Source organism: Balaenoptera physalus, assembly GCF_965194825.1.
Source record: "Balaenoptera physalus genome assembly, chromosome: 11".
Classification (NCBI taxonomy): domain Eukaryota; kingdom Metazoa; phylum Chordata; class Mammalia; order Artiodactyla; family Balaenopteridae; genus Balaenoptera; species Balaenoptera physalus.
The window spans coordinates 54,987,106-55,002,391 of NC_138896.1; the positions used below are offsets into that span (position 1 = coordinate 54,987,106).

General features: G+C 43.6%; 1 protein-coding gene and 1 pseudogene across 2 annotated transcripts in view; one reads left to right on the forward strand and one right to left on the reverse strand.

Annotated features, from left to right (window-relative positions):
* Window positions 1-4,384: 4,384 nt before the first annotated feature.
* LOC309638777 (protein FAM98B-like) lies at window positions 4,385-14,616 on the reverse strand (annotated as a pseudogene). Its single transcript has one exon. The product of its transcript is annotated as a protein FAM98B-like (transcript).
* LOC309638717 (uncharacterized protein) overlaps window positions 14,289-15,286 on the forward strand; it is a gene marked incomplete at its 5' end in the record, with an annotated part of 313,001 nt that continues 312,003 nt past the window's right edge. Inside the window, one exon of the mRNA XM_082415015.1 lies at window positions 14,289-14,407. Coding sequence (XP_082271141.1) covers window positions 14,289-14,407 — 119 coding nt within the window. The remainder of the gene's footprint in view (window positions 14,408-15,286) is intronic.

The window sequence follows — 15,286 nt, forward strand, 5'->3', positions numbered from 1 at the left end:
GTAGTTCCCGTTGTTTTTGGTATCTGTCCCCAGTGGCTAAGGTTGGTTCAGTGGGTTGTGTAGGCTTCCTGGTGTAGGGAACTAGTGCCTGAGCTCTGTTGGATGAGGCTGGATCTTGTCTTTCTGGTGGGCACGTCCACGTCTGGTGGTGTATTTTGGGGTGTCTGTGGCCTTACTATGATTTTAGGCAGCCTCTCTGCTAATGGATGGGGCTGTGTTCCTGTCTTGCCAGTTGTTTGGCATAGGATGTTCAGCACTGTAGCTTGCTGGTCATTGAGTGATGCTGGGTCTTGATGTTGAGATGGAGATCTCTGAGAGATTTTTGCCGTTTGGTATTACGTGGAGCTGGGAGGTCTCTTGTGGACCAGTGTCCTGAAGTTGGCTCTCCCACCTCAGAGGCACAGCCCTGATGCCTGGCTGGAGCACCAAGAGCCTTTCGTCCACACGGCTCAGAGTAAAAGGGAGAAAAAATAGAAAGAAAGAAAGAAAGAGGCTATAATATAGTGAAGTAAAATAAAGCTATTGTAAAGCAAAGCTATACAGACAAAATCGCACCCAGAAGCATATACATATACACTCACAAATAAAAGGAAAAGGGGAAAAATTAATATATCCTGCTCCCAAAGTCCACCTCCTGAATTTGGGATGATTCGTTGTCTATTCAGGTATTCAACAGATGCAGGCACATCAAGTTGTTTGTGGAGTTTTAATCCGCTGCTTCTGAGGCTCCTGGGAGAGATTTCCCCTTCTCTTCCCTGTTCGCACAGCTCCTGGGGTTCAGCTTTGGATTTGGACCCGCCTCTGCGTGTAGGTCGCCTGAGGGCGTCTATTCCCCACCCAGACAGAACGGGGTTAAAGGAGCAGCTGCTTTGGGGGCGCTGGCTCACTCAGGCCGCGGGGAGGGAGGGGTACGGAGGAGGCGGGGCGAGCCTGCGGTGGCAGAGGCTGGCGTGACGTTGCACCAGCCTGAGGCGCGCAGTGCGTTCTCCCAGGGAAGTTGTCCCCGGATCACGGGACCCTGGCAGTGGCGGGCTGCACAGGCTACCGGGAGGGGCGGTGTGGAGAGTGACCTGTGCTCACACACAGGCTTTTTGGAGGCGGCAGCAGCAGCCCCAGCGTCTCACGCCCGTCTCTGGGGTCCGCGCTGATCGCCGCGGCTCGCGCCCTTCTCTGGAGTTCATTTAGGCGGCACTCTGAATCCCCTCTCCTTGTGCGCAGCGAAACAAAGAGGCAAGAAAAAGTCTCTTGCCTCTTCGGCAGCTGCAGACTTTTTCCCGGGCTCCCTCCCGGCTAGCTGTGGTGCACTGACCCCTTCAGGCTGTGTTCACGCCGCCAACCCCAGTCCTCTCCCTGCGATCCAACCTCCTAAGCCCGAGCCTCAGCTCCCAGCCCCGCCCGCCCCGGCAGGGGAGCAGACAAGCCTCTCAGGCTGGAGAGTGCTGCTCGGCACCACTCCTCCGTGCGGGAACCTCTCCTCTTTGCCCTCTGCACCCCTGTGGCTGCGCTCTCCTCCATGGCTCCGAAGCTTCCCCCTCTGCCACCCGCAGTCTCTGCCCGCGAAGGGGCTTCCTAGTGTGTGGAAATCTTTCCTCCTTCACAGCTCCCTCCCACTGGTGCAGGTGCCATCCCTATTCTTTTGTCTCTGTTATTTCTTTTTTCTTTTGCCCTACCCAAGTACGGGGGGAGTTTCTTGCCTTTTTGGAGGTCGGACGTTTTCTGCCAGCGTTCAGTGGGTGTTCTGTAGGAGCAGTTCCACGTGTAGATGTATTTCTACTGTATCTGTGGGAAGGAAGGTGATCTCCACGTCTTACTCTTCCGCCATCTTCTCTCCTCCCTCCAGTTCCATTTTTATATTGATTTTAAACTTTCTGCCAGTCTAGCCTGTTCAGAAATGTCTTCTGGCAAGTTCTATACTACAACTTTGGTTTGAACCTGAGCTGGTTGTTGATTTTTCTTCCAACTCCCATCGTGCTCTCCTGGTTGCCTATGGCTACATTAATGCAGGGCAGCCAGCAAACACGAAATGCCAGCAGCAGACAACAAAGCATGTGATTGAGTTAGGGACCCTGCAAGGCTGGGGGGCGTGGCTACCTTCCTCTGGTCTCACGCCCTGGGCCAGTGGTTGGCAGGTCTGCCTGAGCAGGACTCTGCTGATCTTCTGGGCTCACTCAGGATCTGGGGACTGGCCGGCCCTTGGGGAGCTGGGGCAGTCTCAGGGGGAAAACAGGCAGCTCAGCTCTGCCTCACTCACCCACCACCTTTCATCTGCCAATGGGCATGTCCTTGTGGAGACAGCAGAGGGGCAAGAGCAAGGGTAAGTCCATCGTGCCAGTGCTTTCCAAGCCTCTGCCTGCACCATGCCTGCCAACATCCTGCTGGCCAAACAAGTCACGCAGCCTACCCCAGAGCCAACGTCGTTGAGGGTAGGGATGCGCGTTTGATGTGATGCATCCACTAAGTGTGCTTGTGGAAAAAGAAGAGAAAATCTCAATAAGAAAATGCAAATCGGGATTTCTCTGGCTGTCCAGTGGTTAGGGCTCCGCACTTCCACTGCCGAGGGCTCCTGGGTGGGAAACTAAGATCCTGCAAGCTGAGCAGCATGGCCAAAAAAAAAAGAAAAAAGAAAATGCAAATCACCTACAATCCTACCAACTACAGGTAAATCATTGCTGACATTGTAAAAATCCTTCCAACCTCATTTCCAAGTAAATATGTACTTTTAAAAGCACATATGGAATATCGATCACATGATTGTTTCCATTGCTTTTTTATGTACTTAGATATTTATATCCACACAATGAAATACTCTCTTGATGAGCATTTGTTTCTGTTTTCACAAATATAAATCACTCTGCCATGAACATGCTTATCATTCCATCTTTTGGTCCATTCACATTTTTGTCCTTCCTAGAAGAGGAATTAGTAAGTCAGTGTGTCTGTACAGTTGTCAGGCTCTTACGTCTGTCCTCGGTTCCACCACAGGTGTAGAGGGTCTATTTCTCTGCTATGCTGGGTTTTTTTTTTTTTTTTTCATGTTCTTAAATTTATTTTATTTTTTTGATCCTTCAATCCTATAACTGTTTGGGGTTTGGTTTCTGCTTGACTTTTATGTTACGTGTAACAGTGCATTGGGTTAATCTCTGTATTAAAGAACATTGACCAAATGACTGAGATGGTAGTCTTTCTCTAATTCCTTAGAGAGGGAGGAAAATTAACATTAACATAGGCCATAAACTTGGGCCTGAAAGTGAGATAAGAATAATAAATCAGGCAATGGATAGGGAGAAGAGAAAATGTTCAAAGAATCAGTGGTCCTTAATTTAGATGCTAAATGTCCTTTTGGTCAATCACTGTTGTGACAAATACTAGTGGAGACTCATTGGTCTTGAACATGTTTTGGTGGCCTGATAAATTAAAAACCCATAAAATTGGTTGCATTCCCATTTGGGCATGGGAGGGGAAGTAGAGGTGCTTTAGAGAATCAGATCAGTTTCTACTGATTCCTCTTGTTAAGGTGGTCATGTGGCTTCCCTTCACATTTTGTAATCATGATTGGTGAATTTTTTGATGTTAGATTACTTGGCTGATTATTTCCAAAATCCACCTTTCTTCTATTAAATTGAAATTGCTTATACTGAGAGCATGATGACAATTTTATTTTCCATTCACATAATGTGAATATGAAACGGAGCAGGACCATGTGATCCTTGCCCCCCATGTCCTCAGCCTGCCTTTTGTCTGTGGAAAGACTTTAGCTAAAGAATTAGTTTAATTAGAAAAGTGAGAAACTGCAGAAACAAAGGAAAACAGTGCAACAAGACTAAATAATAATAGTTTAGTCATGAAGCAAAGAGGAACCTTTAGTTCCTGTTCATGGGCTAGAGATAATATTCTGAGCCATATCCTGCGAGCTGTCTTGTAGATATTGAAACCCCCACCAGGTGGAAGAAGTTAACTACATGATGATCAGACTGTAGCCATGACATAAGCTGACACAGTTCCAAGAACTGGCCTCAGAGAAATGGGAACAAACCAACCCTGGAACTGAAGATTAACTGTACCTAAAACAATCAAGATGATGGTGGTCAGACCATTGGTGGATGACCAATTTCAAGAGGAGCATCAAAGCTGACTCTGCTGTTTCTGCATGTAGCCCCCTCCCTCCGCCTATAAAAGCTCTTGCCCACTGATTGTCAGTGGGGGGAGTCTGCCTTTGGACAGGCGTCCACCACCCCCCACCCCCATTTGCCGGCCTCCAAAATAAAGCAAGCTTTCCCTTCCACGAGGCTTGCCTCTTTATTGGCTTTTGAGTGGCGAGCAGCTGGACCCACTTTAGGTAAGTATTTGGTTCCCAGTGTGAGGCTGGGCTCTCGCGATATCCTCCCTGTTTCTCCCCTGCTCAGCACTGGCTGCCAAAGTACGCTTTTCCTTGGTGGAACAGAAAGATGCCTCAGGACGAGCTGACGAGCTCCAAGACCAAGTAAGTCCACCGGTGTGCACCCGGCAAACTTCTCTTTTGAGCACGAAGTGCTATTTGGGTGTTTTTGCCAATTGGTTCTGATGTGTGTCTGATGTTGAGGCCTGTTTGTGTTGGGAAGTGTTTGTTTGGGACTCCATATTGATCACGCTCTGGAAGATTTGCAACAGTTCTGTCTTCTGATGTGTGTGTGTATTCCATTTGTGTGATTGGTATTTTTGTTGCCTTTGGTAAAATGGGAAATTCAGCTTCGATTCATTAGAAAAATTTAAGCTGTGAAACGGTGACTAAGAAAAAAAGAAAGATGATTTTTTTTTTTTAAACACTGTGTGGCCACCAACCTTATTCTTCAAACTCTGGAGAAAACTGGTTAAGATGAAACTCCTTTGAAACTCCAAAACTGGTTCCTTTTGCATATGCAGTTAGAGAAAGATAGCTTAATAACATACTTTCTTCAAAATTCTGACCCTGAGAGAACAAAAATAAACTTAGGAGAAAGCTTGAAGTTAACTTTTATCATGTCCTTGAAATACAAACACAGCCCACTTTGCCTGAAACTTCATCCTTGGGTTAATTAGTAAAACTTCAAGCCAATGGGGGGTAAGGGTGGGGAGAAGGTTTGGGTTTATTAAACGCATATCTTGTACCACATTAAAGATAAATTGTTCTATGAGAAAAATGTATGTTTTTAGAGGTTATGCAATATGTTCTTAAGTTTGCCAGTCAGAAAATGCTGATATAACAAATAGTTCAGTTACTTGTTTCTTGGTTTTGTTAAGGTTTTCAAGGGTTAAAAATTGTAATATGTAAAAATGATAAGGAAAGCATTTCAATATGTAAAGCGAGTAAGATATGTGTTGCTGGTGAGAGAAGAAATAAAGACGAGATATTTTTGTTGGAAAAAAAAGGAGAATAATTTTGTCTTAGGGCTGGTTGCTTATGTATGGGAAGGTAAGGGACAAATTAATATGGATCCAAAAAGTGATAAAAGGTTTGTGAAAAAGGAACTTTGAGAAAAGAATTTTGTACATTGTCTGGATTAAAATTAGATTGAATTTAATTAGGTAAATGAATTTTGTTATTAACAGTAAACTGATGCAAGACTGAATTTGGTTTTCTCTCTCTGTTAAGAAAACAAAGTTTTTCTGGAGTATTGAATTGCTTGTGATAGCAGATTGTAAGTTTCTTTCTCTAGCTAAGTTTGAGTTTTCCAGAGGGCTCCTAAGGCATCTCAGAGAAAAACATTAGTAAAAAGTTTTTAAAAACTCTAATGAAAAACTATTGTTTTACTTCTAACCATACTTTTGACTCCAATGTTTAGGATTTTAAAAAAATATGTCTAGTGAAGTTGTCACAGAGTATAACTACTTGTGATGTGTATCACTGCTTTCTTTAAGTTTACAGCTTAAAGCACGTGTCAGAGCTGACTGTGCTGTTTCTGCATGTAGCCCTCTCCCTCTGTCTATAAAAGCTCTTGCCCACTGATTGTCAGTGGGGGGAGTGGCCTTTGGACATGAGTCTGCCCCCCCCCCCAACCTTTGTTGCCAGCAGCCGAAATAAAGCAAATTTTCCTTTCTGCCAACTTTGCCTCTTTATTGGCTTTTGAGCAGTGAGCAGCCAGACCCCACTTTCAGTAACAGATATTTTGTGTATTTGTAATTTCTGTTTTTAGTGTCCAGAGAAAAACTGGCTTTGGATGATGGTCCTTGCCCCACTGCACAAAGTATTTAAATTCACTCAAAACCATTATGGCTCCAAAGTTTGGACCTTATACACCCTGGACTGTGAGTTCCCCCTTCCCAGGTTCTGAGCTTCATTCATAACCCTGAACCTAGCACAGCAAGCAATGGCTTAATAAATATTATGTATAAATATTTATTTAATGAATAATTATTTACTAAATATTTACTGAATAAATAAATGAATGGGATTTATGTTATGAAAATATCTGGAACCTTTGTGCAGATGAGGCTTAAATTTGCCGTCTAACTAAGCCTTTCCAACTATGTAAGTCCAAGTTCAAAACAGATTGAACCTAAGGCTTCCCTGGTGGCACAGTGGTTGAGAGTCTGCCTGCTAATGCAGGGGACACGGGTTCGAGCCCTGGTCTGGGAAGATCCCACGTGCCACAGAGCAACTAGGCCCGTGAGCCACAACTGCTGAGCCTGCGCGTCTGGTGCCTGTGCTCCGCAACAAGAGAGGCCGCGATAGTGAGAGGCCCGCGCACCGCTATGAAGAGTGGCCCCCGCTTGCCACAGCTAGAGAAAGCCCTCGCACAGAAACAAAGACCCAACACAGCCAAAAATAATAAATAAATAAATAAATAAATAAATAAATAAATAAATAAATAAAGGTAACTTACTATTAAAAAAAAAAACAAAAACAGATTGAATCTAGAATGTTTTCACAGTATAGCACTTAATTATACATGGACACATATGCTTTGTTATTTATTCCATGTGTGTGATAGCCAGTCTCCAAGGTGATTCTCACCTCCTGGTATTCACACTCTTTTGCAGATAGGGCTCACCTGTATGACCATAAGGGAGTTACAGACATGGCAGCGGGCGACCCCCAAGGCAGGTCAGAAGAGACATTGAGGCTTTCACTTGGCTCTCTTCTGGGTCCCTCATCTGGAAGAATCCCGCTGCAGGTCATGAGGACACTCAAGCAGCCTTCTGGAGAGGTCCATGTGGTGAGCAACTGAAGCCTCCCACCAAAAACCAGCTCTAACTTGACAGCATGTGGCTGAGCTCGCTTGGAAGTGGCCCTTCAGCCCCAGGCAACCTTCAGATGACCAGCTCCGGCCGATGTCTTGGCTGTGACCCCATGAGACACCCTGAGCCAGGACCACCCAGCCAAGCCACTCCTAGATTCTGATCCACAGAAACTGTGTGTTATAATAAACATTTATTGTTTTAAGCTACTGATGTTTGGGGTAATTTGTTACACAGTAATAGATAGCTAAAGTAATATGTGACAGGTTTGTCTCACCAAATAGATTATAAGCATCTCGAAGAAAAGGACCATGTCTTTCATTTGTCATAGTGACTTGCATGGTATTGAGATGATATTAGTCAAGGTAAATGATGTTAATGCTTCACAATTACCTTCTAGTCAAGTCAACAAATATTTATTTAATGCCCTTCAGACACCCTTCTAGGAGCTAAGAAAAGCAGTAAACAAAAAGGAATAAATTCTAGTGGATAAAATATATAGTAATAAAACTAAAGTTATGGACCAGGCCAATGAAGATAGGAAGCAAAGAAGAAAATAAAACGAAGATGAAGGATGCTATTTTGTATATTTGACTTAGGGTGTCAGGAAAGCTTTCTCCGTAGACATTTGGGCCCAGAGCCATGCGTGCATCTGGGAAACACCAGCCCAGGCAGAGGGAACCACAAGTTCAAAGGCCATCGGAGTAGAAAGTGGGGCGCAGCCAGTGTGGCTGAGGCTGCAGTTACTGTTGCAGATTTCACTAGTCAGTTGCTTGAGTGTCTCACGAGTCCAGCTTCACCTTTAAATCTCTCTCTTGGGAGCTTGGACCCCTCTTTCCTTGTTTCCTGAACTTGTACAGGGCACTGGATATTGGTCTACTTTACACAGACCTGCTTATGTAAATAAATCACTATGTAAACCTATAAACATGGCTAATGAGTCAAAATAGGTTTATATTTTTAGCCAGAATGAAAAATTAGAAAATTCATAGATTGCAGTCTGCCTTACATTACTTCTGCTACTCGAAACTTTCTGACTTCATTAAAGCCATCAGTGCCCTCCAATAAATTATATAGGTAGTAACACAAATATGTCTGAATGTTTCTGACCCAGCAGGAAATAATCTGTTCAATCAATATATGTTTATCAAGACATAAGGTCGCACGTCGACATGTAATTAGCTCTCCCAACAGAAGAACAAATAAAATTCTGTTTCTGAAATGTTCTGTCATTCTCTGCCGTGGATTTCACCCCTTCTCCCTCTCGCTGGAAGAAACACATTTACTGAAAGGATCTCTGGACGGTGAGTCCTGTCTGGATCGCAGGGTGACGGTGATGTCTGCGGTTCAAAGCCAGCTGAATCTGTCACTCTTGAATCTCACCTCAGAGAGACAGGCTTGTCCTTATTGAATAAGCTAACACCCCTCAGAGAGGCATAACGCAGAACTGCAACTCACATTTAACATGTTAAATGATCAAGCTCCTGTATTGTTCTGTGGCAGCAGCTGGTGTTCACTCTTTATAAAACTGATTGATTTGCTTGCTTTTATCACTTGCTATCATCATTTATTATTTGCTCCCTTTTATCAACATAATCTTGGCAAATTAATTATTTGTGCTTTAATTCTGAAGAATAAGTTTCTTTGAGAGGTTTACATAGGGAAGTAGGGAAGAGTGAAAGAATCGAAGAGAGGAAGCCAGAGAGAGAGACACACAGAGACAAAAGAATCCCTGGGGGGGATGTGATGTATGTGGTATGTGTGTGTGGTATGTGTGTGTGTGGTGTGTTTGTGTGGTTTGGTGTGTGTGTGTGTGGTGTGGTATGTGGTGTGTCTGTGTGTGATGTATGTGGCATGTGTGTGGGGCGTGTGTGTATGTGTGTTGTATGTGGGGTGTGTGTGTGATGTATGTGGTATGTGTGTGGGGCGTGTGTGTGTGTGTGATGTATGTGTGGGGTGTATAGGGACAAGAGACAGGAGAGGTCACCATTGAGATGTAACCAGAAGGGAAAAAAGGACAACTAGACTAGGATTTGTCTGTGAAAAGGAAGAAGAGTACTTTTTAAAAATACATATATATATCTATAAATTGAAAAAGTAATTACTGTCTGTGCTTTTTCTTCTTAAAAATAATAGACCATTCAAACTATAAGAGGCAAAATATTAGAAATACCTAAGAGGAAATGCTCTTAGTGAGGTTACCCAGAAACCCACTATTGTACATTTTTGTCAAAGAAAGTTAATTTAAAATATTTGAGGACCAGGCATGTGTTGTATCATTTATAATTAATTTTTCTCAGGTCTAACTGCATCTACTCTATAGCACAGGTTATGAAAACAATGAGTTTTTTAAATCTCGTTTAACATTTTTACATGTTAGCCTAGTCATGCATAGGCAAAAGTATTTTTTTTTAAAATCTTTCTTTGGTGCATATTTAATTACGATGAAGTGTTTAAAACATGGAGACATTTGGCTATGATAATAATTTACCAAAAAATTTTTTTAGCTTTGATGGAAGTCAAGCAAATGAATTTGCAAATTGTAAAGGAATTTCAATCTTTCTTACAGATTGTTTTTCATGAGCTGTAATGCTGATAACTTTATAAATTTGGCATGAATGTAAACATATGCTGAAGTCTATTCATGTTAGATTGCCCAGTCCTTAAAGATATTTCATTTTAGGACATTAAAACAATTTTGGGGGGATTGACAGAACCTCTAGAATTTTGTTCTCTAAGTAACAAGAACTTTAAATATTTATTGCCCATAGAAATGATTGTCTCTTAACAGCAATTTTTTTTTTTTCCTTTCCACTACAAGTGGGGTCATTTATGTGTTTCAGACCTGAATAAAATACAGGTAACAATCTAAATTCAATCATGACAATAAAATACTTTCTGTTTTCCAAGTTTGATGGTAATAATATATTTACACTTTTAAAAATAATTTTTGCTCGTTTCTTTTTGTTTTTTAAAAAGATATAACATGCTCAAGAGTACACAGAATATGGAAAAAATCATCACTTTGTCTAAGAGATCAAATAGTAGTATAAAACAATGCTCTTTACATACTAAACACAATTCAAGAATGATATCATCAGGGAATCTAACATGGTGTTTACTTCAAAGATGACATTCAAGTAGTTATTTAGAACACTATGCCTAGTGTATCTATTAAGAAGTAAGCCTGCTATCTAAATGCTGTAGCTTTTAATATCTTCTATATCCACCACCACCCCCTCCTCATGGATCTCCATAACCTCTTCCACCATAGCCCCCTCTTCCTCCATAGCCCCCTCTTCCACCATAATCTCCCCTGCCTTAGAAACCTCCTCCTCTACCACCCCCTCCTCCACCTCCACTCCACCCCCTCCCCCTCCCCAACCACCTCTACCATTCCCACTACCTCCTCTACCACCACCTCCACCTCCACCACCCCAACCACCCCTTCCGCCGCCTTCTTGTCTCTTTTGCCAAGGGGGCATTTCAGGGGGTCGTGGTTCAATTTCATTCGGCCGTCCTCCCCTGTCAGGCACTCTTCCCATCAGCACCTTATTAATGGCACATGCTGTCTTCTCCTGGCTGGAGCCACTACTTGTACTGATGATCTTGGATAGATCTTCACGGGCAGCAAGTAGATGTGCCAAGGTTATTGTTGTCTTGGGTGACAAAGCATAACGCTTAGGCTGGTAAATTCTTGCTATGTCATCTGTTTTTATCTTTGCTCTATCAGACCATCCAAAGGACTGCACTGTTACATCTAATCGTTTCATCAACATCCGCCGACGGCACTCATATTCACAGGAAAGGGCATCATTCTTTCCAGTTGTTCCGCCTGTTCCAGACTTAAATCAATTTTTAGCAGTGGTTTTCCCACATGATTTTTCTGGACTTGTGAGAGAATATCTTTCACCTTTGATTCCACTTGGTTCAGCATAAGTGGAATGTCAGAAGTTGTTGACTTGGGAATACCAAGGGTATTGCAGATAGCTTGAACTTCCTGATAAATTTCACTATTTTTATCTAATTGAGAATTTTTACGTTTCTTGTTCTGTAGTATCTGTAAAGCTTGAAGCTCTGTACTTAAAAATAATAGAAGTTTCAAACAGTCATCCTTCTTTTTTAAACGGTCTTTAATGTCTCCTGATACGAGTACAGAATATGGACATGCCATTTCTTTTAAAAAGCCACATCTCAAGCTGGAAGCTTTCTAGATCATCTTTCCCAGCTGAAGTGATACTTTCTTCCAAGTTGCACAATGATTTTATTTGAGAGCCTAACCAAACACAGAGCTCTGAAAATTCAGGTGAAGACAGTCCACCCTCTGCTGCCTTCATAAGGGCTTGCTCTTCTAACAGTGGTCCCTTATACCCCAGCGCCTCTAGAGTGTCAAGCACGTCCCCCTCCATCGTAGCTTTGGGACCCGGTTCCGGCCCTCTCATGGTCCTTCTTAACAGCAATTTTAAGAGAATTCAGGGGTATTTTTATTGAAGAGAAAAATTTCAACAATCTTTCAAATGTTTAACAAAATGAAACAACAAGCAAACGAAACAAAGCAGTAAATCCTTATAAGTATTTTCTCCCAAGGATTCCTTTCTTTTGAAGACTCTCTATTTCAAGGGAAACTTAATCTGTGTGTTCCTGATTCATTTATACACCTTAGACTCATTTCAAACACCAGCACATCTTATGAACCCTTTAATGAGCCTTTTCAAAGATATTTTTATTTGAAATATAAAGTCATGTTTTGTTGGCACTAAATGGAGCTTGGGGTGCGGGAGAGAAAGCTTGGAGCCCAAGGGTGCAAGGCATCTCTAAACAAGGTCAAAGTCACTCTTCCAGTCTCAAATGAGATCAAAGTAAAGAACAGAATGTTCACTGTGTGATAGCATTTGTGAGCCAAATATTTTAAAAAGAAGTAGTTCTCCTGAAACCATTAAATATCTAAAGCCCCAAACAAATTCTACATAAAGTAGAATAAGTTGGAGTCTCTTGAATTCGACTGGTGTGTGTCTTAGTAGTTTTTTAATTTGGAGACAAATATGTTTAAAGCCCAATTTTTTTAGCTTGTGTATTTATGTTGCTGACTGTCTGAGTTGGGGTTTTCCCCAGAATCAGACAAGATTAGGGCTCAAGTGATTTATTTGGATGGTGATTCCAGACAACACATTCTGGTGGTCGTGGAAGGGTACACTGACAGTGTGTTGTTGGCAGGTCTCCACCATGGGCACCTGGAGCTCAGTTTTGCTGGGAGCTCTGGGAGCTGCTGCCCCCCATCAGGGGTGAGGAGGCTGGGGGATTTCTATACCAGTTGCCACTGGTCATTGGTTGAGGGCCACTCCTGGAGACGGTATCCCCAAGCCCCTGTCCCATCCTGCACACCAGAATGGACTGAGATGGTGGAGACCATGGAGATGTGGGCTGTGCAGATAACATCTGCTCCTCTGCCACACCTTCTGTTTATTTCAGAGTGAAAAGCATAGGAGGTTCATGGTGGGAAATTGAGAAAGCGTTATCTAAGCCATTTTTCAAGCAAAAGACAGTTTGTGATTGATGCAAGTAATTTGAGGGCCTTAATTACTCAGAGTTTAAAAACTAAGCTCAATGTGTATTTGCTTAGACACTCCACTTTCCTTTACATGAGTGATAATAGCTAACATTTATTAAACTCTTAGTATGTGCCTGGCACTGTGCTAGGTGTCTAAGCTCATAATAGAACATGTAATCCTCAAGACCACTCTGTGGGGTGCATTTTTAAAGGTTGTGATAAGGCTTTCTGATGAACCTGTGAAGGGGTGCAGAGCCCCTGGGATGGGGCTCAAGCCCAGAGGGCACAGAGCAACTGCCTTTCCGGGTAGAAGGACCAGGTCCCAGCTTGTCCGTGGAAGCCACCTTTTATAAGAGGATGTAAGTGTCCAGTGATCACAGTTTGCCATGATAAATGGGTGGTAAACATCTATGCAGAGGGGAAAAATTGGTTAATAGAAATTCCAGGAATGGGTCAGCGGACAGCAGAGATGACGACAGATTTTGGTCTCATCATCATTTACTTTTCTTGATGCCGACACTGTATTTGGAACCGAGTGAGATGTTTACTAATAGGCAGTACAAGGAGGTATAGGTTGAAGGAGGAATCACTCACAGTGTATGACCTGGGGTGGGGGGGGACCCTGTGCTGGCAGCCACCTTTGGGGAGGCTTTCTGGCTCCTGAACACAGATCTATGTCTCCCGAGACTCTGCTGCCTGCTGCACTGGCTGTTTGTCCCTGACTAGGGCTGATTTGATCTGCCCAGAGGAATGGGGACTTTCTCTAATTCACACACAGGTATCACATAAGTCAATAGTAGCCCTGACTTTTCTCCTCTGGCCATAATCCTAATGCTGCGTGCTTTTCTTCAAAGTTGGGACAAACTGGAGATGCTTTTGTGGTTCAAATTATTCAGAAACAACTTTACCGTCTAGTATAACTTGTAGTCACCGGTTGGTCTTAAACTGACCTATTTTTTTCTGACTCTCCTTGTGTTTTGGTGCAACCCTATTTTCCCTTAGAATGTTACCTCTACTTCGTTCTCAAGTACTTGAGAAATACACTTGAACTTGAGTATACTAATATATGTTATCTTCAGTTTTACTGTCAGTCTCGCACTGTGACTGACTCTGGTTGCTTATAGCAAAAGGACCTTAACTAATACATTAGCCTAAGAAGTTGTGCAAAGAAACACCAGGATTGCTTAATCAACGTGGCAGCTCTAGCTGCAAAAGTATTTAAAAAAATGCCAAAGTAGTCTTGGCAGTATTAGCAGCATCAGGCAATTACGGAATCTACTGCAATAAATGGCCAAGGTTATGGCACCCATAAAATTTAATTTGCATTCTGAATATTACGATGTGTTCACCGAGAATGCAAAGCAGGCTCCACAGGACATGAGCAGCTAAATTACAGAGCATTTCAGGATGTCTTGATTCATGCGAAGGCAGGAGGGTGGCTTGCTGGTGTGTGGTCGGCCTCACCTTTGCCTCCTTCACCAGGACGTAAGGAGCATCGGAGCAGATGGCCCTTCTGGGCTGCTCTTGGAGGAGACCCTGTCACCAGATGGTCTGCCGTAAATTGGGACTGGGCTGCACTGCAGCTAATCGGATTATCCGGGTCATTTTGGGGATTTATGTAGATGGCCAGGAGATTGATCAGGTTGCCATGACTGGAACCTGCTGGTAAGAGGATGTAAATGATTTAGCCACTTGTGCCAAGTGTGTGTTATTCCAAGTCACTCCCTGAGAGACTGAGTGGGCGTCTTGCAGAGGCTCTGAAATTGGATGAGGGTCTCATTGGCATAGAAGTAAAACATATAGCATATTGTATTCCCAAATCAACAAGATGTACAGGAATCACACTCCTACAGGGGAGGCTGGTCTAAGCCCATCGCGATTCCATACACCTCCCCACACGTACCTGGCACGTTTGCATCATTGGGGGCGGGGTGGGGGGGGCGGTGGGTGGAGGCCAGGGCCTGACTGATGCTGAGAAGCTTCTCTGCTTGACCACGTGGTGGGTCCCTGTTCTCTCCTCCCCGCTCCTGGGCACCCTCCACGTGTCAGGGTCCACAGACAGCGTCTCCCAGTTTGTACAACGAGGGGCATCCTTCCAGGATGTCTTGTCTGTTCCACGTCTCTCTGCTTTATCATAGCCACGAGCATAGTGGGCGTCAGACTGAGAAAATCAGCCAGAATTATTTTTTGGTGAAACAAGGTGGAATTTTGGGACATCAGGAGAGAGCAAGTGCGAGAGAGAGTGGCCAGAAGTATCGCACCATCCTTTCCTCCCTGGAGACGTGACCCTGAGAGCAGGTGAGGGTCCTTAGTTGGTAAGGATCCAGAGTGTGGTCCCCTCATCCCTGCGTATGAGGAGGAGGGCGGGGGAGGATGGAGGGCAGGGCTTCCGACCCGAGTCTGTGGCTCTGAGCAGCATGGCTGACCATTCACTCCGGAGGGGACTGTCCTGGCCCCTTTTATTGATCACATCACTGAAGGTGAGACCAGGGGACCAGCTGTGGTCTCCTAACAGTTCCTCTATCTCATTGAGATTAAAAATGT